We start from the raw sequence: 23,729 nt of genomic DNA on the forward strand, positions 1-23,729 counted from the left end.
AAGAGTTTCTAAACCTTCTTCATGCAAGTGCAAACCCTAGTCCTGATGGCCAAGAGCAAACTCAAAGTTTCCTTGGGTCTACATCTGGAAAATGCCTCCTACAAGAAGATTCAGAACAAACTTGGCAAGCTATCAAAGTGAATCCAAAGAGATTGCAAGGCTGTGTCCTGAGTGTGAACTTCAACTACATACGTATTCAGAAGTAAAGATGCAAAAGTTGATTCTTACAACCAATGATCAAGACAACATAGCGAGTACCTTTCTACTGGATCACTGTAACATGAGGAGATCAACACCTTCTCCAGTGTTATCTACTTCTGATATTCTAGAAGATTACTGTCTTCTGTCCTTGTTTGAAATCTTGAGGAATGACACTGAATCAGAGCAATACCTGAAGAGGAGCCCAGATAGAAACACCTTTGTCATTTCACATCCATTTGCACAGAACTTGTCTGTACCTGAGACCTATGGTATGGTTTCTTGTCAGACTTTGAGATTGATTTTCTGTTTTCTTCAGAGAAAAGTACATCAAAAAGTGAGAAAAAGATATAAGGTTCCTATATATTCCTCCTCACAGTCCATGGTCAGAGACCTAGTATTTCAAGAGGTGGAAGAAGTGGTACAGTCAGACATTGAAGAAGAGAGTGCCCTAATCCGAGATTAACAAACAAGGTGTGCAAGTCCCTCTGGAACACTAAACCCGTGCTTTATTACAAGCCATAGTAACCAAAGTTCATGGAGGAACCTTTCCTTGAGACAAAACAAGTTGTCTTTCATGGAAAAGACCTGGTGAAGGATGGCTACATCTTGGGTTTTTCCTAAGACTACAACAGCTGACAAAGTCATTACAGCAAATTATGGATCCGGAACAACATCAAATCCTTCTATAGCTCAGTCAAGATTTCCAATGCTTCTCCTGGAGAATCAGGCCTTGGGACAATTGACAAACCAGCAGTTACATGTGGGGGCAACTGTCTCAGGGCCAGGTAAAGTATATTTAATGTATTTATCCAAGTGTGTTAAAATTGTGTTGTCTTCATGAGAATTGCCAAGATAATATGCAAACTAAATTGAAGTCTAGGACCATCAGTTGGATTAGTTACTACAAATTACTTCTCTAAAAATGTTATCAGATTACTTTACTGATTACTTATTTGGAAATGTAATAACATTACTAATTACTCTACTTTTAAGTTATTTTCTAAAACATTTTTTTGTTTTTCACTCAACGATTTAAAATGTGTATATTTCCTCTATGTTCATTGTCATGCAAGTCATACACAGGTTTCTCACAGAAATGCAAACAGATGTACATGTGAACATACTGTAATTCATGTTTTACATATATTCTACATAAATGTTATTTTAGAAATATGAGTAACCCTGGAAATGTACTTAAGTAATTAACCTAACTGAATGTCAGTAACTTTAATCTGATTACAAGAATGTAAAATGTAATGCATTACACTACTTTTTGTTTTGTCTAAATAGTAAAAAGATTACAGTAAATACTTTCAGATTACACCCAACACTGAGTTCTATTTTTGCATTATGACATTATTTTCAGGACAGTTAATGACAGTAACCTACTGTAATGCAGAAATAAAGATACAATATTTACATTACAAATACATTGTACTGTGGGGGCCATACCATCTGTTGCAAGACTCCTTGTTCTACTTCAAATCTATTCTATTTGCAAAAGAAAATTGAAAATCTAAAACTGATATTTCCCATTGACAAACTAAAGCAGAAGATATAAAAAAACCCCATCAAATGTTTTTTTGTGAAACATCTAATTTGCCTCAGACTTTTGCACAGTACTGTATATATTTTCTTTTGGGGGTGAAATATGACCTGAACCTTTCTTAGTGAAAAATAGAGGAAATGGATGAGACTGAACATTTCAAAACTAACACTGAATTTTTTTTCTTGCAGACAGACATCACTTCTTTTTTTCCTTAAAGCAAGTAGACATGTGCCTTGTTTGCATTGCTTTTGCAACATGGGTACTAAAGTCAACCAACCCACAATCTACAAACATGTGGAAAGCAGGTGAGACCAACCTGAAAATGGTATATTTCTCTAATGAGACACAATGATCAGTCTGTTGCATATTAAATTAGGCAATTTATTCAGATAATATAAGCACACAGAAATAACATCCTTTTTTCCTCGATTAATTCTCAGCTCTTCTGGCAAATGTGAGCACAATATCAGCTATCCAGTACTTGCAGCGATACATAAAAGGAGTAACTAAGGATGAACCATAAAAATCTAGTATTATTTCGGAGGATTTCTCACAAAGGGGCCAGTGTACAGAAAAGGGTCAATTTTGCACAAATTCACACCACTCTTTTGTAAATACACATTAGGTCGTATTTCATATTTCCTAACAGTCTAATATTTTCATGTTTAACATATTCATGTTACAAAATAGGTGTTCAATCAATAAATAACTTATCAAAGGACAATTTTGTTAAAGAAAAGCATACAATGTAACAATACAATTTTTTTCCGTACAAAAATTGTTTAGTTAGAAGACATGTATTGCTTTAGATATTAGGTTGATATGGACCAGAAAAGACAGCTGGTAGGTTATGCGGGGGTTTTTTTTCAGGACCCAAGCTGTGCTATACATATTTATGTAATTCACACAGAAATTGTTTTTTGGTGTACATATAAAATAACTTTTTCAGTGAAAATCACTCTAGATATACCTATTAAATAAAAATAAAAAATAAAACATCTTGCTACCAAAGCTTAAAAAAAAAGTTCAGAGAAGGAACAGATTTTAGCACATTTCATAAAGAATATAGTTTGCACATAAAATATACTTGGAAGTTAAGGAGGTATCAGAAAGTGCCATAAGAAGTATGACTACTGAATGTAAAATATTTATATTACGCGCTGGCTGTAAAGGAGAGACTGATGTCAATGTAATAAGAGTATTTATGAAACAGCCTAAGAAAACGAGAAAATGAAAAGATCTCACACTTAATGACTGTTGCCATTGGTAAGACAAGTTAATTAATGTACTGAGGTGTATGAAAAGTAATTATGGTGCAAGCCATTTATAATCATCATAATCATCTATCAAAATGACAATTTAGTTCTGAAAAATTTCACCTACTTGCAACAAAATAACACTATGCATGTAAAGACATGTATACATACAAACATGGATACTAAAAATGAGAATACATTTCACATTAAAATATCCATATAGTTCATAAAATGCAAGTATAAATGTTGTTTATTTGAAGAAAATAATGACTTTTTAGCAGTTTTGAAAAAAGAACCCATCAAAGTTTAACATATGCAGTCCCAGAAAAAGTGTTGAACACTCATGTCCCATATACAAAACAATGACACACAATTTCATGTTTAATATTGATATTTTAACAATTAATAGTAGTGCCCAACAATACCACTTGTAAATCATTAAACTGTCACAAAATTACACTTTCTCTGTGTTTTAAGTTCATTTCAGTTTATTGTAATTATGCTGTGCTCTTTCCTAACCAGCCTGATTCTGAAAATGTTACCTCGTCACCACTTACCTATACAGTAGCCAGGTTGTTAAATTGGCTACCATGTGCACATGCTTGGAGGGGAGTTAACATTTCAAATTTAGCTGGAAGTGAGGATATCATTATATATGCCATTAGGTGTTTTATTGCTAATTTTATCTGAAATGATACCCTTGGAAGTCTACAGGTGTTGTAGAGAAAATACCTTTTAATATATGAACTCCCTCATGAACATGAAGCAACTTTTTGTGCAGATCTGGACAAGCAAGATCAACACTATTAGGTAGGTGATAAGGTATGGTGGAGTTTACTGCTGTTGGGTTATATATTGATAAGTGCTCCGAGGTATATATGAAAAGAGGCTGTCGAAGAAAAAAAAAAAAAAAAAAAAAAAAAGCAGGATACAGCATGTAAAGCATGCACTTTTTGCACACAGGTCATTTGAAGTTTTTGTATCCAAATCTATCATATCAACTTTTAAATGTTAACAGCTAATATATTATTTTAAACATAATATTTACAATCTTTAAATGAATATTTCAAAAAACTTTGAAACTAAATTGTGATAAACTCTGGATATTGGACAACACTTATCAAATACTAAAAATCTACAGTACTGTGCTTTTCACGCAGTAACAACATTACATGGGATTTTCATTTCTGACAGAAACCATATCTAAGTAGTGTTCATGCAAGGAAAGCAAATTCAATGTGCTCAAAAAGACTAGTTATTTTACTTAGCACAAAGGAGTCAGTAAGTGCAGAAAATTTGAAAACAGAATTTACTCTGTAGTCCACAGTGTAGGTGTCATTCATTTCAGGACTGCTTGTCTCCCTCTTTCTTCAGACGGCTGTTGAAGAGACAACAGAACAACATCTAGGTAAAGCCCTGAGTATCAAAGCAAGCAGGTCAAAAAAAGCCTATGCAAAATTTTACTGTGCACTATAAAACACAATACAATTTCCTCAGAAGTGATCAAAAGAGTCGACAAGGAGTAATTCATGCACTAGAATGATGTTAAAATCAGCTATAATCTGCCTGAGACAGCAAATTTTGCTGAAAAACTATTTTCCATATTTATATGCTCCACAGGCTTCACTTAAAGCAGTGAATAATGTTCTGAAATTCTGAGTCTTAACATCAACATGGAAGTAAAATCGACCCAATTTACTTTAATACACGAACCTGTTCTTTCTGTAAACAATTCATCAGTGCAAGTAATTCTAAAGAAATGTATTTTTGTCTTTGTAATCTTTCATCAAAATGTAATAACTTGATCTGCCTCTGAAATGAATTCCCTTATGAATGATTTCACCAAGCCCCCTTATTTTTCAACCCCTCCCCTCCAACCACCTGTCATATAGAGACTCATTTTCACAATCCAATCAATTCCAAATGAATAAAATCAAGCCTTTTTCTTCTCACAATATGTCACATTACGGAAGCAAAAAGGGTTGCGAATGCCTTTTATGTTTAACTTTAATGTTATAAATGTTTTCCATGTCAAACTAAGAGCTTATTTACACATGCACTTAGTGTGGTTTACCTGTAGTAGTCTTCTTGGCTTGGAAGAGGAGCACTATGCAAGTGTGCATGTCCATGTAGCCACTGCTGTTCCAGTGCAAGCCTCTGCAACTCTACTGACTGCGCCTGCATCGCCTGCAACTGATGTGCAGCTGACATGGGAGCCAGAGGCCCTGGTATGTCCCTGGGGAATGGTACACCTGTGAACGAAAGACAAAAACACCTCACTTTAGTAACTATTCCCTCAAATACCTGAGAACTACTTCCTGCCATGTGACTGTAATGCTCCGTTTTTTTAATAAACAAAAACTGTCAAACATGCATGTTGTCACAACATTTCAGTCAATTCAGAGACCGCAATCCCATCCCCTTATTATTTCATGCTTAACAGGTAATTAGTTAATGTAAATTAAATAGTTACAAATGTTATGAAACATCCTACATGAACAACTCTTCTGATAAGCTGTACATAATATTTGTTAATGACTACCTCAATAAAGTAATTAGAAACTGATACACTGTGTCTTCTTAACAAGCAAGACACGCATTACGACAAAATTAAAATACTACCACAAATCAATTAAATTGTTTACATGGCAAGCACACACACACACACACAAAAAAAAAAAAAAAATCAATATGCTTTAACTTAAGACAGCTTTATTGTTATTAATGGGAGCACTCTAGTTTTGTCGTATTGCAATGCTTGCTTGGTGTCATCCAATAATATAACAATACACCAAACTTGTTAACTTTACATTTGTAGACTGATTATATGTTATCATCATCAGCTACTCGAGTTAGAAATGTTAAAAGGTAATTTAGGATAACCCCCAAGTTCTCTTTTAGAACAGAGGTTGAAACAGGGGAGTCTATTTGGTGACTCACCAAACAGAGGGTGGCGCAGCATATCATGCTCATGGGGTAACTCACTCAGTAGGGGGTTGGGAATGGCACCAGGAGGGTAAGGGAATCGAGCCAGAGGGGGGCCAGCAGCCAGTGGGTCCAGAGGATGAGGCCCTGAGCCTGAAAAAGAAAGATTTTAGAGAATAGAGATTCCCTTTACTTTCAATAAAGGTTATGTGTGTTAAAATTCTCTCTCATATCCCAGCTTAATAGTCAACTATTAGCAAGCCATTTGTAGGTTGATTTCACTTAAAAATGTAACACTGTGGATCTGTGGTGCCTACAAAACATTTCTCAGTTTGTTTGAACATACCGACCAGCCCAACACAGCCAAACATACTTGTAACATTTTAAAAAGGCAGTGATAACTGTAGTCACCTATCTCTAAAGAATATTCAGAGTTCTCACCTTGGTTGAGTGGATCCTGTTGGTGCAGATGAAGGTGGGAGTGTATGTGTGAGTGCTGGTGGTGGTGTGGCGTAACATTGAGCATCTGTAGACGTGCAACAGGGTCACCGGTGGCAACAGATGCCATTCTTTCAGCATGGAGTCGCTCAGCCGTCAGTCGCTCAGCATAGGTTATCTCCGGCCGGGGAGGTGCTGCCACACTGCGCTCCATAGCTGGGTGGAACTGGGCGAAGGGGTGTGGTCCAGCCACATGAGGCAAAGGCAGTGCACCATGGCGGGCAAAATGCTCCATAGGATTAGCTGATGGATGGAGAGGGTTCTCCAGCTCTGGTGGCTTGACCTCAAATCCTGGCTTCATTCTTTCTCGGATCTCTCTCTCTCTCAACTCACGAAGCTCTCGCTCCCGGAGGGCAGGGTCTGCTGCGTAGAGACCCGGCATGTGATAGGCTAGCAGGTGCTCACCTGGCCCAAAAGGCATGAAGAAAGGATGGTTGCGATTGGAGGGTGACATGACATGGGGGCGGGCATACTCGCTGAGTGTGCGGAGGGCTGGGGTGTCAGGTCCAAGATATGGTGGAACAGCGGCCACGGTTGTGGGGGGAGGGGCTTCAAATGAAGGGCGACCTGATTGCACATGAGCAGCAAGCAGGTGATTGCTCATGCGACCATCATGGGATAAGCTTGAAGCACGCTGTGAATAAAGAAATGACAACAATGAAAGTTGTTTATTAAGTATTGTTTTTTTTTTTATTTTCCAAAAGATATAAAAATGCGACATTTATACAATCAGTCAATTATAAAGATTTTTTAAAGATAGCACAGGTTTGGAACAGGCTAACTACACAACTCTGTTGATATTGTTATCAAACAGGAGCAAATAACTTCGAAACAGTGTAGTCAAATAAATATGAACAGTTATGTACATTTCCACCCTATATTCTCATTATGGTAATGCATCCACATGTTTTCTGGATTTTGTAATGATTCTCATTAATGGACAGTTAGTAATTAAAGTAATACATGATTTTACATTTATTAAAGGTGTACAATAAATACTTTACAATTTACAGTTGACGTCAGAAGTTTACATACACTTAGGTTGAAGTCATTAAAACTCATTTTTTAACCACTCCACAGATTTAATATTAGCAAACTATAGTTTTGTCAAGTTGTTTAGGACATATACTTTGTGCATGACACATGTAATTGTTCCAATAATTGTTTATAGACAGATTGTTTCACTTTTAATTGACTACATCACTATTCCAGTGGGTCAGAAGTTTACATACACTAAGTTAACTGTGCCTTTAAGCAGCTTGGAAAATTCCAGACAATTAGGAGGTGATAGGAGGTGTACTGAATTGGAGGTGTGCCTGTGGATGCATTTTAAGGCCTACCTTCAAACTCAGAGCTGCTTTGCTTGACATCATGGGTAAATCAAAAGAAATCAGCCAAGACCTCAGAAAAATCCTTGGGAGCAATTTCCAAATGCCTGAAGGTACTACGTTCATCTCTACAAACAATAGTATGCAAGTATAAACACCATGGGACCACGCAGCCGTCATACCACTCAGGAAGGAGACGAATTCTGTCTCCTTGAGATGAATGTAGTTTGGTGCGAAAAGTGCAAATCAATCCCAGAACAACAGTAAAGGACCTTGTGAAGATGCTGGAGGAAACAGGTAGACAAGTATCTATATCCACAGTAAAACAAGTCCTATATCGACATGACCTGAAAGCCTGCTCAGCAAAAAAAGAAGCCACTGTTCCAAAACCCCCATAAAAAGTCAGACTGCAGTTTGCAAGTGCACATGGGGACAAAGATCTTACTTTTTAGAGAAATGTCCTCTGGTCTAATGAAACAAAAATTTAACTGTTTGGCAATAATGACCATCATTATGTTTGGAGGAAAAAGGGTGAGGCTTGCAAGCCGAAGAACAACATCCCAACCGTGAAGCATGGGGGTGGCAGCATCATGTTGCAGGTGTGCTTTGCTGCATGAGGGACTGGTGCACTTCACAAAATAGATGGCATCATGAGGAAGGAAAATTATGTGGATATATTGAAGCAACATCTCCAGACATCAGCCAGGAAGTTAAAGCTCGGTCGCAAATGGGTCATCCAAATGGACAATGACCCCAAGCATACCTCCAAAGTTGTGGTAAAATGGCTTAAGGACAACAAAGTGAAGCTATTGGTGTGGCCATCACAAAGCCCTGACCTCAATCCAATAGAAAATTTGTGGGCAGAACTGAAAAAGCATGTGCAAGCAAGGAGGCCTACAATCCTGACTCAGTTACACCAGTTCTGTCTGGAGGAATAGGCCAAAATTCCAGCAACTTATTGTGAGAAGCTTGTGGAAGGCTCCCCAAAACATCTGACCCAAGTTAAACCATTTAAAGGCAATGCTACCAAATACTAACAAAGTGTATGTAAACTTATGACTCACTGGGAATGTGATGAAAGAAATAAAACATTCTCTCTTCTATTATTCTTACATTTCACATTCTTAAAATAAAATAGTGATCCTAACTGACCTAAGACAGGGAATGATTACATTTCAGGAATTGTGAAAAATTAAGTTTAAATGTATTTGGCTAAGGTATATGTAAACTTCTGACTTCAACTGTGTGTGTGTGTGTGTGTGTGTGTGTGTGTGTGTGTGTGTGTGTGTGTGTGTATATATAACACATTAAAACCACCTGCCTGATATTGTATAGGTCCCCCTTGTGCCGCCAAAACAGCGCCAACTCGCCTCTCAGAATAGCTATTCTAGAGAATAGCTATAATAGAGATGCTATTTTCCTCACCACAATTGTACAGAGTGATTATCTGAGTTATATAGACTATCAATTCGAAACAGTCTGACCATTCTCTGTTGACCTCTCTCATCAAAAGGCATTTCTGTCCACAGAACTGCCGCTCACTGGATGTTTTTTTTTTTTTTTTTGTGGCACCATTCGGAGTAAATTCTAGAGACTGTTGTGTGTGAAAATCCCAGGACATCAGCAGTTACAGAAATACTCAAACCAGCCCATCTGGCACCAAAAATCATGCCACGGTCAAAATCACTGAGATCACATTTTTTCCCCCATTCTGATGATTAATGTGAATATTAACTGAAGCTCCTGACCCGTATCTGCACGATTTTATGCACTGCAGCCACACGATTGGCTGATTAGATATTCACATGGATGATTGTTGGTGCCAGACAGGCTGGTTTGAGTATTTCTGTAACTGCTGATCTCCTGGGATTGTCACGCACAACAGTCTCTAGAATTTACTCCAAATGGTGCCAAAAACAAAAACATCCAGTGAGCAGCAGTTCTGTGGACAGAAATGCCTTTTTTTTTTCTTCAATTTGGAATGCCCAATTCCCAATGTACTTTAAAGTCCTCATGGTCGCGTAGTGATTCGCCTCAATCCGGGTGGTGGAGGACGAATCCCAGCTGCCTCCTTGTCTGAGACAGTCAACCCGTGCATCTTATCACGTGGCTTGTCGAGCGCATTGCCACGGAGATATAGCGCGTGTGGAGGCTTCACGCCACCCACCGCAGCATCCACGCTCAACTCACCACGCACCCCACCGAGAACGAACATATTATAGCGACCACGAGGAGGTTACCCCATGTGACTCTACCCTCCCTAGCAACTGGGCCAATTTGGTTGCTTAGGAGACATTGCTGGAGTCACAGAAATGCCTTTTTGATGAGAGAGGTCAAAGAATGGTCAGATTGGTTCGAATTGACAAAGTCTATACAACTCAGATAATCGCTCTGTACACACATACATATCTATATCTATATATATACATAGTGAGGATGTCTTCAAAAATAATACCATAAATAGTTTTCATTTATCAATTAACATCATACAAAGTCCAGTAAACATAAAAAAGCTAAATCAATATTTGGTGTAACCACCTTTGCCTTCAAAACACTACCAATTCTCCTAGGTAAACTGTTTCCAGGTGTTTCTTGGTTGTTGGCAGATAGGATGTTCCAAGCTTCTTAGAGAACTCACCACAGTTCTTCTATCTATTTAGGCTGTCTTAATTGCTGTCTCTTCATGTAATCCCACACTGACTCGATGTTCAGTGGGGGCTCTGTGGGGGCCATGGCATCTGTTGCAGGGCTCCCTGTTCTTCTATTATTTTCTATTTGCAAATGGAATGTTTGGGAGTCTAAATTCATATTGCCTATTGAAACACTAAAGCTGAAGATATAAATAACCATCTTAAGACAAATGTTTTTGTGAAACATCGTATGTGCCTAAGACATTTGCACAGTACTGTATATATAAAATCACATTACAGCAATACAATATTTTGCATTACAGTACTGAGAACTTGGGAACCTGAAGCAAATTATAATTTGGTATTTTTTGCTTTTGACTTGAAATACAGGTGAAACACAGTATTTATAATTCAAAGTAACCCATGTAAACTTACTGAAACTTTATCAGAGTCCTTCTCCCTCTCTCGTTCCCTTTCTCTCTCCCTTTCACACTCTCTTTCTCTTTCCCGTCCCTGTCGAGCGCTCAGTTCTGCCTCTCTCCTGGATCTTTCGGCAGTTTCCTCACGTTTTTTGGCCAGTTTCGAGGAGGCCAAAGGAGTGAAGTACAGATCTGTGCGAGAGCAGGAGTTGTAGCCTCGGTTGAGGTGTTTAATGAATCTGTAAGTGACAAACAAATAACCACTGTGTGCGAAATTAACTTGTAAAGGTTTTTCTAATCTAAAACCTTTTTAACAGCATTTTGGTATTTTATTAATATTATGCATGCAGTTTCTATGGCCTCATATTAACTGACAGACTACATGTTACTTTTAAAAAAATCATGTGTCACACTGCAGGACATTGTGTTTAAAAATGTTTTAAAAAAATGTTTTTTTGAAGAAATGCTGACCAGTTATATATTTTCCCTTTTACAATCATATACCTTTTAACCTAAAATCTTTGTTGATTAAAGACAAAAAGTCCATGGACATGTTCAACTACCCATAAATGTATATGCTACTATACTTAGATATTTGAAAAATGAATTATTGAAAAATGTGATCTCCATTCTCAAATACCTTGCTGACTGGCTTGCATGGCTGGGTATGTCAACAACTGTTGATTCTGGAGAGGGACTTCTGCGAGGAGGAGGCGGGCTTTCACACTCCTCCTCTTCGTCAATCGGCTCTTCTTTGATTTGAGCCTGTCCAACAGGAGTGCTTGCTGAGGAGGACGTGGAGGGCTGATGAGTAGGGACAAGAACTGGAGAGGAGTAAAGAGAGAATGGAGCAGTGGACTCAGGGGTGGGCCGATTTTGGGGCAGAGGTGGGTGAGAACTAGCTGCAGCAGGAGGGGCACCATTTGGGTGACCTTTAACCTGCTGGCTCTGAGGCTGAGTCAGAGGGGATGGCTGAGAGGAGTGATTTTGTGGAATCATGTGCAGTGGAGGAGGCTGGGAACAAGGCAAGTGCTGTGAGGGCAAAGAGGTGAGAGGTTTCAGAGCAGGAGGTGGAGGCAGATTGGGGTGGATCTGGAGAAAATGGGGTGGTGGAGCAGGAAAGTGATGGGGCTGCTTGTGTGAAGGTGGAATTGGTGTGGTTGGAGGTGGCTTGATTTGGGATGCTGCTGTAGGGGGAACAGGAGGGAGTGGATTCTCTCTCTGAATGTGTAGCGGCCTGGAAGCAAACACTGGTGGCTGACTAGCCCCAGTTGAAGGATTCTGCATTTGGCCTGGATGGTGCTGATGATGAGATGGCGCAGGGAAAAACTGCCCCTGACCTGGACCCTGCACCTGCTGAGACGAAGAGCTTGAATAAGAGGCAGGAGCTTCAGGGCCTCTGGGACCACTTCTGAAAGTGCTTGGAGATGGAACCTCCTGAGAAAGATCCACAGAAGATGCTGCCTTTGAGGGAGTGGTAGAAGCTCCAGGAGAAGGTGCAGAAAAGGATGCAGGCACAGAGGGCTGAGGTGGTGGTGGCGGTGGTGGTTGTGTTTGAGCGGGGGCATCCGTTGTTGGGGTAGGAATAGGCTGCTGGGGCTGGGTTTGGGAGGCTGGACCAGGCGGAGGGGGTAGTGCAGGGGAGTCTGAATCACTCTCGTTGGCCTGCAGGGGACTGGCCAGGCTTGGGGAAGAGCTGCGGTTGTCCTGATCGATGTCTTTAGTGTCACTGCTGCCATCGTCATTGGCACTGCGGCTATCTGAGCTCTCACCTTCACCCTCACCTTCTGATGGGGAGTCCGGACCCTCCTGGGTTGGAGAGGGAAAATTAGTTAGAAAAGATAACATGGACATTATCAGTAGTGTATCGATCGTAATATGGCCCATTGGTTTGAGTCAAAGGATCTGGCTCTGGAGTCAAAAGCAATGTGCCATATTTTAATCAATGCACTACTGCCAAGACGGAGATAAAAAAAGCACTTAATTATTACACAAACAAGCAGTCAAATTCTTTCAAATTTAGCCAGACAAAATTGGAAGACCTGGAATGCTTTATTTTTAACCTCGTGCGATGTGTATTTTGGCTTCGCTATACACAACACATAATTTAAATTAATTTAAACCAACTGATCTTAGTTCAGGAGACTATGTGATGTCAGTAAAGGGTTAAACTTTCGATGTACAGAGTCATGTGACAAAACAACATAGTGCAGATCACAGCAGAGTTTGTCTTTGTGAGGAACGCCAACATAACTACATCTGGTAAGAAACCTAATTAAGTTTTTACATTGAAACCTGTTTGAGTCAAAACATTAGTCTCAAGTTTCATCCGATATGCCATTTTTAAAATTTGAGCGATTTATCGAGAAACAGCACACTGCTAAACACAAATGTACACTACTGTGTACTTAAACACATTTTTTCTCTGGAAATCCTATATTTACTGTGCATTAAGATTTTGAGAATCAGTGGGTTCATCCAAAAGCTGAAAAATTTTGCTTTTGGAGGCTTTACAGTTGTGCTCAAAAGTTTGCATACCCTGGCAGAAATTGTGAAATTTTGGCATTGATTTTGAAAATATGACTGATCATGCAAAAATGTCTTTTATTTAAGGATAGTGATCATATGAAGCCATTTATTATCACATAGTTGTCTGGCTCCTTTTTAAAATCATAATGATAACAGAAATCACCCAAATGGCCCTGATCAAAAGTTTACATACCCTTGAATGTTTGGCCTTGTTACAGACACACAAGGTGACACACATAGGTTTAAATGGCAATTAAAGTTTAATTTCACACACCTGTGGCTTTTAAAATTGCAATTAGTGTCTGTGTATAAATAGTCAATGAGTTTGTTAGCTCTCACGTGGATGCACTGAACAGGCTAGATACTGAGCCATGGGAAGCAGAAATGAAGTCAAAAGACCTGCGTAACAAGGTAATGGAACTTTATAAAGATGGAAAAGGATATAAAAATTTTTATAAAATATAAAAAGATATCCAAAGCCTTGAAAATGCCAGTCAGTACTGTTCAATCACTTATTTTTTAATTTTTTTTTTTGGGGGGGGGGGATTTTTCCCCTTTTTCTACCAATTTGGAATGCCCAATTCCCAATGCGCTCTAAGTCCTCGTGGTCGCATAGTGATTCGCCTTAGTCCGGGTGGCGGAGGATGAATCCCAGTTGCCTCCGCGTCTGAGACAGTCAACCCATGCATCTCATCACGTGTCTTGTTGAGCGCGTTGCCACGGAGACATAGCGCGTGTGGTGGCTTCACGCCATCCACCACGGCAACCATGCTCAATTCACCATGCGCCCCACTGAGAACGAACCACATTATAGCGACCACAAGGAGGTTACCCCATGTGACTCTACCCTCCCTAGCAACCAGGCCAATTTGGTTGCTTAGGAGACCTGGCTGGAGTCACTCAGCACGCCCTGGGATTCGAACTCGTGAACTAGCGAACTCCAGGGGTGGTAGCCAGCGTATTTTACCACCCAGGCCCCCTGTTCAATCACTTATTAAGAAGTGGAAAATTCGGGGATCTCTTGATACAAAGCCAAGGTCAGGTAGACCAAGAAAGATTTCAGCCACAACTGCCAGAAAAATTGTTTGGGATACAAAGAAAAACCCACAGGTAACCTCAGGAGAAATACAGGCTGCTCTGGAAAAAGATGGTGTGGTTGTTTCAAGGAGCACAATACGACGAGACTTGAACAAAAATGAGCTGTATGGTCGAGTTGCCAGAAAGAAGCCAATGCCACAAAAAAGCCCGGTTACAATATGCCTGACAACACCTTGACACGCCTCACAGCTTCTGGCACACTGTAATTTGGAGTGACGAGACCAAAATAGAGCTTTATGGTCACAACCATTAGCGCTATGTTTGGAGAGGGGTCAACGAGGCCTATAGTGAAAAGAATACCATCCCCACTGTGAAGCATGGTGGTGGCTCACTGATGTTTTGGGGGTGTGTGAGCTCTAAAGGCACGGGGAATCTTGTGAAAATTGATGGCAAGATGAATGCAGCATGTTATCAGAAAATACTGGCAGACAATTTGCATTCTTCTGCACGAAAGCTGTGCATGGGACACTCTTAGACTCTCTAGCACGACAATGACCCTAAGCACAAGGCCAAGTTGACCCTCCGGTGGTTACAGCAGAAAAAGGTGAAGGTTCTGGAGTGGCCATCACAGTCTCCTGACCTTAATATCATCGAGCCACTCTGGGGAGATCTCAAACGTGCGGTTCATGCAAGACGACCAAAAACTTTGCATGACCTGGAGGCATTTTGCCAAGACGAATGGGCAGCTATACCACCTGCAAGAATTTGGGGCCTCATAGACAACTATTACAAAAGACTGCACGATGTCATTGATGCTAAAGGGGGCAATACACATTATTAAGAACTAAGGGTATGCAGACTTTTGAACAGGGGTCATTTAATTTTTATTCTTTGTTGCCATGTTTTGTTTATGATTGTGCCATTCTGTTATAACCTATAGTTGAATATGAATCCCATAAGAAATAAAAGAAATGTATTTTGCCTGCTCACTCATGTTTTCTTTAAAAATGGTACATATATTACCAATTCTCCAAGGGTTTTCAAACTTTTGAGCACAACTGTATATGGAGTCAGAATGAAAATAAGGTGCATTTCAAACTGTTCTGAGATCAGTGTAGACAGACAGCACACTAGAGGTTAAGTCATTCACTAAATAGGAAGCAAGGGTGCATCCTATAGCTTTCCTATGCAGCTAAGTGCATTAACTCCTTAAATCCGACCAAAGGTTCAATTTCAGGTTGCAGATGATGTTTGGACCACTCAACTTGTTTGGCAGACATGAGAGAATGGTAATCAGTACATAGATTCAGAATGTATAAAGTTTAATTTAATTTAACATGGTTGGCAATGATTAGATGATGCTGGCCATTACTTTAAATCAGAATTAATTATGCCAATTTCTGATGTAACGTCTGTAACGTAACAAAAACATAAATAACCAACACTCCTGGAAACATAAAAAAAAGTTTTAAAAAAATTTGATAAAAAAAATCTTCCTATAGCTTGGTATAATTTACAATTTCAAAACTTATGCTGTCCACATATGTTGCCATACATTTTTAGCAAAACCATTTGCTCTAGAATTTTTTTTTTTTTTCCCCCAGTCATGCTCGGGTCTCAGGATAAATCAATAATTTATTTATTTACAATTTATAATAATAGGGTGTTCTGGGGGGTTGCTAACTGGTTCACATCAAAAGACCCCACCACCATGTCCCTTTCATATTCTAGTCCCTCTGTCAATGTAAATATATGGGATTTTTTTATTTTATTTGTTTTATCATCTGCCAGTAAAAAATCATACGTACGATCAGTTAGAAAGGTAATAGCACAAGAGTAAAACTTAGGGTTAGGGGGTTGTGCAAATCCCTACCCTAAGTATGAGCAGGCCAGGACCCATTTTCTGCACTGATTTGTGGGAGTAATTCTGTAGAATTCAAGGTATAATCAGTTAAATGTGTGCTGAGAGTCCTACAGTTGTGGAGATGTGTTGGCTTAGCAAGCACCATTAGCTAGATAAAACTGAAAAGCAGTTCTATAAAGTAAGTTCCCCATACCTGATTCTTGGTTCGTTTAATATTTTTTCTTTCTGGCTCATCGGCATCTGGAGCAGTAGCCTCTCTCTGTCTCTTCACACCCTTTACAACAGATACCTCGACTTTCATCTTCTGAAGTTTAAGAAGAAATTTTAAAATGAGAATGTAAAAAAAAATTTAAAAAAAAGGATGTGCTGTGCAAATAAGCTGTGCACTACAAAAGTATGGGCACTTTTTACAAACTCTGAAATGAGTAGGTCCCTTTTTATCAGTACCTTGTTGGTCTTCCCAGCCACTCCATTCTTGTTATCAGAGCTGGAAGCCCTGGTTGCCATAGCAGTAGAACTGGCTCTGGGGGACTGTCCATTAGATCGCACATCTTCAGGGGTGGGAGACATGCCCGTGTCAGGGCTTCCAGTTGGCCTATTGCGCCCACTTCGAAGAGATGACATCTACATGGAGAAACATAAGACAAAACCAAGTCTTTATTTAATATAAAAAAAAAAAAGAAACTGCAGGGTGGTAGCAGGCCCAATCTAAAGGCACCTAAGTTACTAAAGTACAGAGCTGTTCTGTTTGTCCTAAAACCAGGGGGAAAAAAAGTGAATTTGAGAGCCAAACATTACCTCAGGATTTTCTAATAGGTTTTCAAAATAGTGGTTTACAATTTATAAGGTTAAATAAGGTCTGTACAAAGGCTGTATGATGAATTAACATTCAATTTAATAAGCACATGAACTCACATAGGTGCTTGACTAATAATGTGTAATTAATGGGACAACCGTTGTAGTCCTTATGTAGTTACTTCAGTTTTTAAAGCACACAACGATTTCAAAATTTGTGTTTAAGGTATGACCGTGTAATTTATATTGTAGAACAAAACATGAGTCTCTTCAAGTAATGTTAACCACAGATCTTATTTTACTCATAAATCAAACTGCCATTCTAAAAACCTATTAGACATTCCTGTGGGAACCCATGGCAAATTAGCCTCCAGGGTTGGCCTACAAATTGATGTCATGACTGAACAGCTCTATTAGCTAGTACTCTTTACCCAGAGCCCTGAGACGAGCCAATTATACAGAAGAAAGACCTACATGTGGCGGCACATGGCTTCGACGAGTCTTCATCCCATGTCTGACTCCAAGCCCCTCTTCCTCATCTTTGACAGGTTTGAAGAGGTAGGGCGGATCAGTTGGTTTGGAAACAGGCGGCAAGCGTCTGTGCTTGTTAAAGTGAGAATGGCAACTAGAGCAGAGCAAGACATTGTCTCGCCCTCCAAGATGCCAGTCCTTGGAGTCTAAGAAAAACATTTGTGTGAAAACTTCTACAAAATGTGTGATTGTTCATTTTTAGTTCATGGTACCTAATGCAATATAGAACCTAATTGTATAGTGTTACTATTTACAGCAACAAGTGTGTGGATGCATGATGATTAAGAATTACCTATTAACACCTACTTAAACCCAAGAATACTGAATCCCATGCAGAGCATGTTGATTTTTTTATTCAGGTAATTTAAGGTGACATAAGTTTTCAACCATGTTGTTCGTGTCTAATAAAGCCCCTTCCTGTATAGAATAGTGTAATTATTACACACACGCATATTGTCAATGAACTACAACATGAATGGAACCACACAGAGTATACACAGCCTAATATTCACCACTGATGAAGGTTGAAGTGAACTTACTAATGGTTAGACAGTGACTGCAGGCTTGACCTTTGCCCCCCAGCTCACTATCTTCACTGTCCAGATCATCTTCACTGGCTGAACTGAGCTCCACTACAGATAGACATGACAGGAATACACAGTCAACCTAACATCATAAATAATGTCAAATAATGTTTGGCACATTTGTTAAATTGTGATGCATCATGAGAAACACTGTCAAGATTCAATGTATTGCAATGTCTATCCCATCGTGAGGTAGTTTTCTATACCAGCCCTAATAGGAAGTACTTCCTTTATTAAATTGTGACTAATTGTATTACATTTAATATCACGCTTGGGAAACAGGCTGGAATTGATTATCAGATATTTGTTGCAATGTGCTGGACTTACCTGAGGAAGTGCGTGATGTTGCATTGGCTGCAGCTGTTGTGTTGTGAGTTTTGACTTTGCGAGCCACTGGCTGCCTTCGCTGCTGCCGATGAGGTCGTGACCCCACAGCCTCAGGAGTTTTCTTCCAGTAATAGTAGAATGTGATCAGCTCACCCTGAGAACACAAATGTATTATAAAAAACAAAGACTTAAGCTTGACAGAAACAAACACACATTTATCATTAGATTCTAAATGCCAGGTGTCCTTACCGTCTTCTTACTAGGTAGAAGCTCCTTGCGGATCTTAAAGAAGTTTTTGCCGTACTGTCGGAGGCCTTTGATAAACCGTTTCTGTAAATGAACAGAATGAGGATTTTTAACTTTAAATATGCACTCACATTATGTTGTGTTTAACCTGAAACTTTTAGAAAAGTCTTAGATGTGTGTGATCTACATTAAAGGGATAGTTCACCCAAAAATGAAAATTATCTCATCATTTACTCACCCTCATGCCATCCCAGATGTATATGACTTTCTTCTGCAGAAAAAAAGATTTTTAGAAAAATATCTCAGCTCTGTAGGTGAATGGTGACCATTACTTAAAAGGTCCAAAAATCAAATAAAGGCCACATAAAAGTAATCCATATTTATTTATGGTAAAAAAAGAACTTAAATATTGATCTGTTTCTCAACCACACCTATCATATCAATTCTGAAGACATGGATTAAACCACTGGAGTCTTATGGATTACTTTTATGTGGCCTTTATGTGATTTTTGGTGCTTCAAAGTTCTGGTCACCATTCACTTGTATTGTAAGGACCTACAGAAATGAGAAGTTCCTCTAAAAATCATTGTTTGCATCCAGCAGAAGACAGAATTTATACACATCTGGGATGGCATGAGGGTGAGTAACCGATTAAGTGTACTCCACACAGCTGCAAAAATGATTACAAGCAAGAAATGTCATTCACAATAAGAAAAGCACAATTTCCTTATTGCCATCCAAAAAAAAAAAAAAAAAAAAGACTCACCACTTCATCTTCTGACCAGCATTTCTCGATGAGTTTTGGAACTGGTTTCTTCACCAGACACTGCAGGGCTTTCGCTGCATCATACTGACTTTCATGAAGCTGTTTACAGAACAAATTAAAATTACAAGGTGCATAAAAAACCTTTAATAATTTTTTATGTTAAATATTTTATTATTTACACAGCTACAAGTTTATATGAAACAAAAATTGACACCGTCTTCAATCCAATTAAAATGTCTGAAGGTCATATATTACAATCTTTATAAAATTTTCTTAAAAGTTGGAAAATACTACAATGATATCTTGCTTTAATACATCAGATCAAATCAACTGAACTCATCATTAAAGGGGTCATGACATGAAGGATTACATTTTCCTTGATCTTGACATAAGAGGTCATTGTACTATAAAAACATACTGCAAGTTTCAGAACTCAAAACTTCATCTTCACTGTAAAAAGATTATTTGTTGAAACCAAGCTGCTAAAACGATGACTTCTCAACTTCCTCCACATTGTGATGTCACACTGTGGTAGACATTTGCATCTGACTGCCTCCACAACAAAATATCAATGCCTACTTTACTTTATCACTTCCTTAGCGTGCCCAGTAGCGGCGAGCATTGAGATGGCAAGTAGAGAGCAGGGCTGCGTTTCCCAAAAGCATTGCAAGCTTTAGTTGATCGTAAAGACCTTTGGTGCCAATGGTTTCTACGATCTACTTAGACTTACGATGCTTTTTGGAAAGGCAGCTCAGGTCAGTCAAGAGCAGAGAGCCAATCATAACAGTGGGCATTTACTGACAAGTCTTATAGGAGAAACAGCACCAAAACCGTGTGTTTCTGGCAGAGGGTCAAAATGAGGGTGGGAAATTATCATGTTTTACAAATATATGACTTTTTTTTTGTGCAAAAATCTTTACTAATATTATAAGTGAACCTCAAAGAATATTTTTAAATAAGAAAAGGCGTGTCATAACCAATTTAATGCGTTGACAGATTGGTTAGAATTTCACAATACTGACAACACTGACCGTATTTAAAGCATTCAAGGTGGTATCATCCCGTGAAGCTGCAAGGCAACCATCCTCTGTTGAACCTCCATCACACATCCCTGCAAAAGCTGCCATGCTCCTGTTTATTCAGCAAATATGTAAAAAAGGTTATGTTTCATCATACATTTCAGTTCCCTTTTTAGACATAACCTGAAGCAATTATGAAAATAAATGTAATACATGATTATGAACTGGCATCCAGCCCAGCAGCCAATACCTGGCAGCACGCAAGTACATGAGAAGGTCACAGTCATTGACCCCAGGTGCCCACACCAGCTCCTCATTTTCTGTTACAGACTCTGTTATCAGGGCTGTTGGGGGATTTAATTCAGGTAGCTTCACCTGCACACATTTCAGCATGATATTTATCAAACAGCAAAGGTCAGGTGACTTTTAAGACTTTTATTAGTAAAATGCATGCCATATATCTGCACACACTGACTTTTTACAAACATTTTAGAAACTCACCTGGTGACTTGGTCCCACCCGAATCTCTCCTTGTGTGCTGTTCAGCTGCCTGAAGACCAAAATATAATGTATTAATTATAAACACCCTTACTATGCAAATGCAAAGTTTACAATTCCAAGGCTGAAGCAAAAAGTGGCATTTAGAAAATACACCCACTTGTACACATACACAATGTTTTAATAGAAACATACTTAGTTGGAAAACTTCACGCCCTGTCATCCGAACAGTTTCATGTCACTGTTTTCCACCCATTTAAATCGCCTCCTTTCAGTGTTCATCATCAAAGGTGATTTGCCTATCAGCAGTCGCGATGATCGATCCAAATCCCGCCCACATAGCGGAACAAGCCAATCAACGTCCGACTGCTCCATTCCCTCCAGAGGTTATATAAACGGAGGCTTGCTCTTCCAGTTTATGTATATATACATAAATCATTTCTTTGCTGTGTGCAGAATCAATTCAGTGCAAATCAAAACCAGGATAACGAACTTACTGTCTCGATATGCACTAATTCCGTTCGTTGTCTTGCCATTTGTCGCAAAAGAAAATATTACGCTAAAACAGAAAATGATTTCCCTTAACAAATATTTACATAACAGACGAACAAAACTAATTTGTTAGAACAGCACCGTATACAACATGCACAACATAACAGTCAACAATAGTATCTACACAACATCTGCCCCATTTTATCTCGTCAGGCTCCTAGCTGGCCTTTGCATGTGTGTGGCCGAGCGAGACGAGCTGTCAAGTTCAAAATCATCTCTGTTTGCACTAGAATGCAAAAGTATCCATGGTGTCTGCAAAACGCTGGCGCGCACAAATCGAGTGATCCATAACAGAAAGAAACAACAAACCTTCGCGGACTGAACAAGTCGTCCATGGGAGAGACCGTTTCGCTAGTGTTTACAGTTTGTTTGCTGCGGCGGCTCAAAACTATGCTTTCGTCTATTTCATACTACCCAAAATGGAGGCTGCGTTGAGTATTTTTCCCTTAGTGCAGGCGATGACCTCAGTGTTCACGCGCAGTCTACTGAGATCCCCTACAACAAGCATAACTGAGCATGTGCCGCTGCAGCCAGCGCTAATGGGATCATCTCCGTGTCCGCTGCCTATGGAGATCAGCCTCAGGGAAATGTCTTTGGCCATTCTCCCGTGTCAATGTTCACACATAAATATGGACAGCCTCATAAATCAAACTATCCCAGTCTTAACTGCATACCTTTGCATATTTGATAGTAGACACCACACAGAGTGAATAATAACAATGATGTCTTGTTTTCCCCCTCTGAAGTGGGTTGATGTGTATAAATACAGCGCGTGCAGATTTAAAGGACTGCACTGCTGTTGACACGGTGGATTTATTTCGGCTCAGTAGAATTAGGCTAGACGCTTTAAACGCAGCCTTGTCTGCTTAAACGGCTTAATTTCTCTCTACAGCCTCCTCAAGAGAACCGTTGATTCTGATGGGAGAAAAAAATAAAAATCCTAAAATGTGTCTTTCAACAGCTTATTTACATAATAATATTAATAATAATTATAAATATAGCTGAAAGCAGCAATTAATAGGTCAAGCACTATTTAAGCATTTCAGAACTTTATGCCATGACCTCGAGCTATATTGTAAAAAAAGGAAAATAATAATAATAATTGTGTTTCTAGATGAGAGGGTTCCAAACGTACAAGAGGAAAAAAAAAAAAAATAAATAAAAAAAAAAGGAAAAATAAATTGCTGATGGTGGCGCTATTTGTGAGGAAGGGCAAATAATTTTAGAGGCTGGATGGGAAAAAAAACGTAAAATTGGTGCCCCTGGTGTGCAAGTTTTAAAGGGATCTCTCATCATTTACTCACCCTCATGCCATCCTAGATGTGTATGACTTTAATTCTGCAGAACAAAACTATTTTTAGAAGCATATTTCAGCTCTGTAGGTCCATACAATGCAATTGAATGGTGATCAAAACTCTGAAGCTCCAAAAACCACAAAGGCAGCATAAAAGTAACCCATACGACTACATCTGTCTTCTGAAGTGATGCATCGCTTTAGATGAGAAAAATATCAATATTTAAGTCCTTTTTTTTACTGTAAATCTCCACTTTCACTTTCTGATTCTCTGGCCCATTTTACTTGAACACAGCCATGATAACAGAGAGGGGGACATTTGTCATTTAAATAGCTCTTGGGTTTAAAAAGTTGCTTTTTGTTACTTATTGCCAACATAAAATTATATAAGACACCTAAATGAACTAACAAAAGAGCAGTCTTGAAAATGTGCATGGACATTAATGCTGTTCTAGATGATTTACCAAGAAGTTGCCACTTTAGCTGACATCACCCAATAATAAAGATCCACTGGTGTAGTGGACCATTGATTTACACACTATTCAAACATGAATGATGTTTCAACTGATTTCTTTGGCCCAAGTTTGTTAAGGTAAGCAGGGCTGGATGGGGAAAACATAAGATTAGTGCCCTGACATGCAGACTGTAACTAAAACTTAAATTAAAAGAGCACATTCCTTCAAAGGGCAAATTGTTGCTGAGATACTGCTGTTGTTCATGCAGGTTTTACATAAAACAATTTTTTTTTAAAAAACAACTAAAAAAATGTCTCAATTCAAATGCTTAAATTGACCAAGCATCTTGACCACTATGTGGTGTTGTCCCCAAACTGCTTAGGTACCCTCAGGACATGATGCCAAATATGCATCCCAATTTTCTT

At 39.0% G+C, this 23,729-nt stretch overlaps 1 protein-coding gene, 1 long non-coding RNA gene and 1 pseudogene across 4 annotated transcripts; 1 reads left to right on the forward strand and 2 right to left on the reverse strand.

Moving 5' to 3' along the window:
* Nucleotides 1–23,729, reverse strand: part of LOC127446102 (sodium- and chloride-dependent GABA transporter 2-like) — a 498,776-nt pseudogene that overhangs the window by 427,137 nt on the left and 47,910 nt on the right.
* On the forward strand, nucleotides 204–3,994 carry LOC127446116 (uncharacterized). Its single transcript, XR_007898145.1, has 3 exons — nucleotides 204–986; nucleotides 1,939–2,055; nucleotides 2,191–3,994. It is a non-coding gene; the product is annotated as an uncharacterized LOC127446116 (long non-coding RNA).
* Nucleotides 2,118–22,237, reverse strand: LOC127446086 (arginine-glutamic acid dipeptide repeats protein-like). Of its 3 annotated transcripts, XM_051706736.1 has the most exons (18): nucleotides 21,865–22,233; nucleotides 21,199–21,449; nucleotides 21,007–21,055; nucleotides 20,756–20,880; nucleotides 20,518–20,617; nucleotides 19,487–19,585; nucleotides 18,724–18,804; nucleotides 18,475–18,628; nucleotides 18,103–18,195; nucleotides 17,507–17,709; nucleotides 16,685–16,861; nucleotides 16,431–16,541; nucleotides 11,447–12,615; nucleotides 10,823–11,045; nucleotides 6,373–7,063; nucleotides 5,947–6,084; nucleotides 5,081–5,258; nucleotides 2,118–4,384 (listed from the first exon to the last, which is right to left on the reverse strand). In XM_051706736.1, exons 4-18 carry the CDS (start codon nucleotides 20,773–20,775, stop codon nucleotides 4,351–4,353), a joined length of 3,471 nt encoding a protein of 1,156 aa, XP_051562696.1. In that variant the 5' UTR covers nucleotides 20,776–20,880; nucleotides 21,007–21,055; nucleotides 21,199–21,449; nucleotides 21,865–22,233; the 3' UTR covers nucleotides 2,118–4,350. The 3 variants fall into 3 exon arrangements, with proteins under 3 accessions (XP_051562696.1, XP_051562695.1, XP_051562694.1); XM_051706735.1 differs by lacking the exon at nucleotides 21,199–21,449 and having other exon boundaries at nucleotides 5,992–6,084; nucleotides 21,865–22,237; XM_051706734.1 differs by lacking the exon at nucleotides 21,199–21,449 and having other exon boundaries at nucleotides 21,865–22,235.

Source organism: Myxocyprinus asiaticus, chromosome 9 (genome assembly GCF_019703515.2).
Source record: "Myxocyprinus asiaticus isolate MX2 ecotype Aquarium Trade chromosome 9, UBuf_Myxa_2, whole genome shotgun sequence".
NCBI lineage: Eukaryota > Metazoa > Chordata > Actinopteri > Cypriniformes > Catostomidae > Myxocyprinus > Myxocyprinus asiaticus.

Coding starts and splice junctions, on each gene's coding strand:
- LOC127446086 (XM_051706734.1), bottom strand. CDS start 21,890: ATGGACGACTTGTTCAGTCCGCGAAG. Junction 18,629..18,723: donor TTCTACCTAGTAAGAAGACG/GTAAGGACACCT, acceptor TTGTGTTCTCAG/GGTGAGCTGATCACATTCTA. Junction 7,064..10,822: donor AGGACTCTGATAAAGTTTCA/GTAAGTTTACAT, acceptor CTTTATTCACAG/CGTGCTTCAAGCTTATCCCA.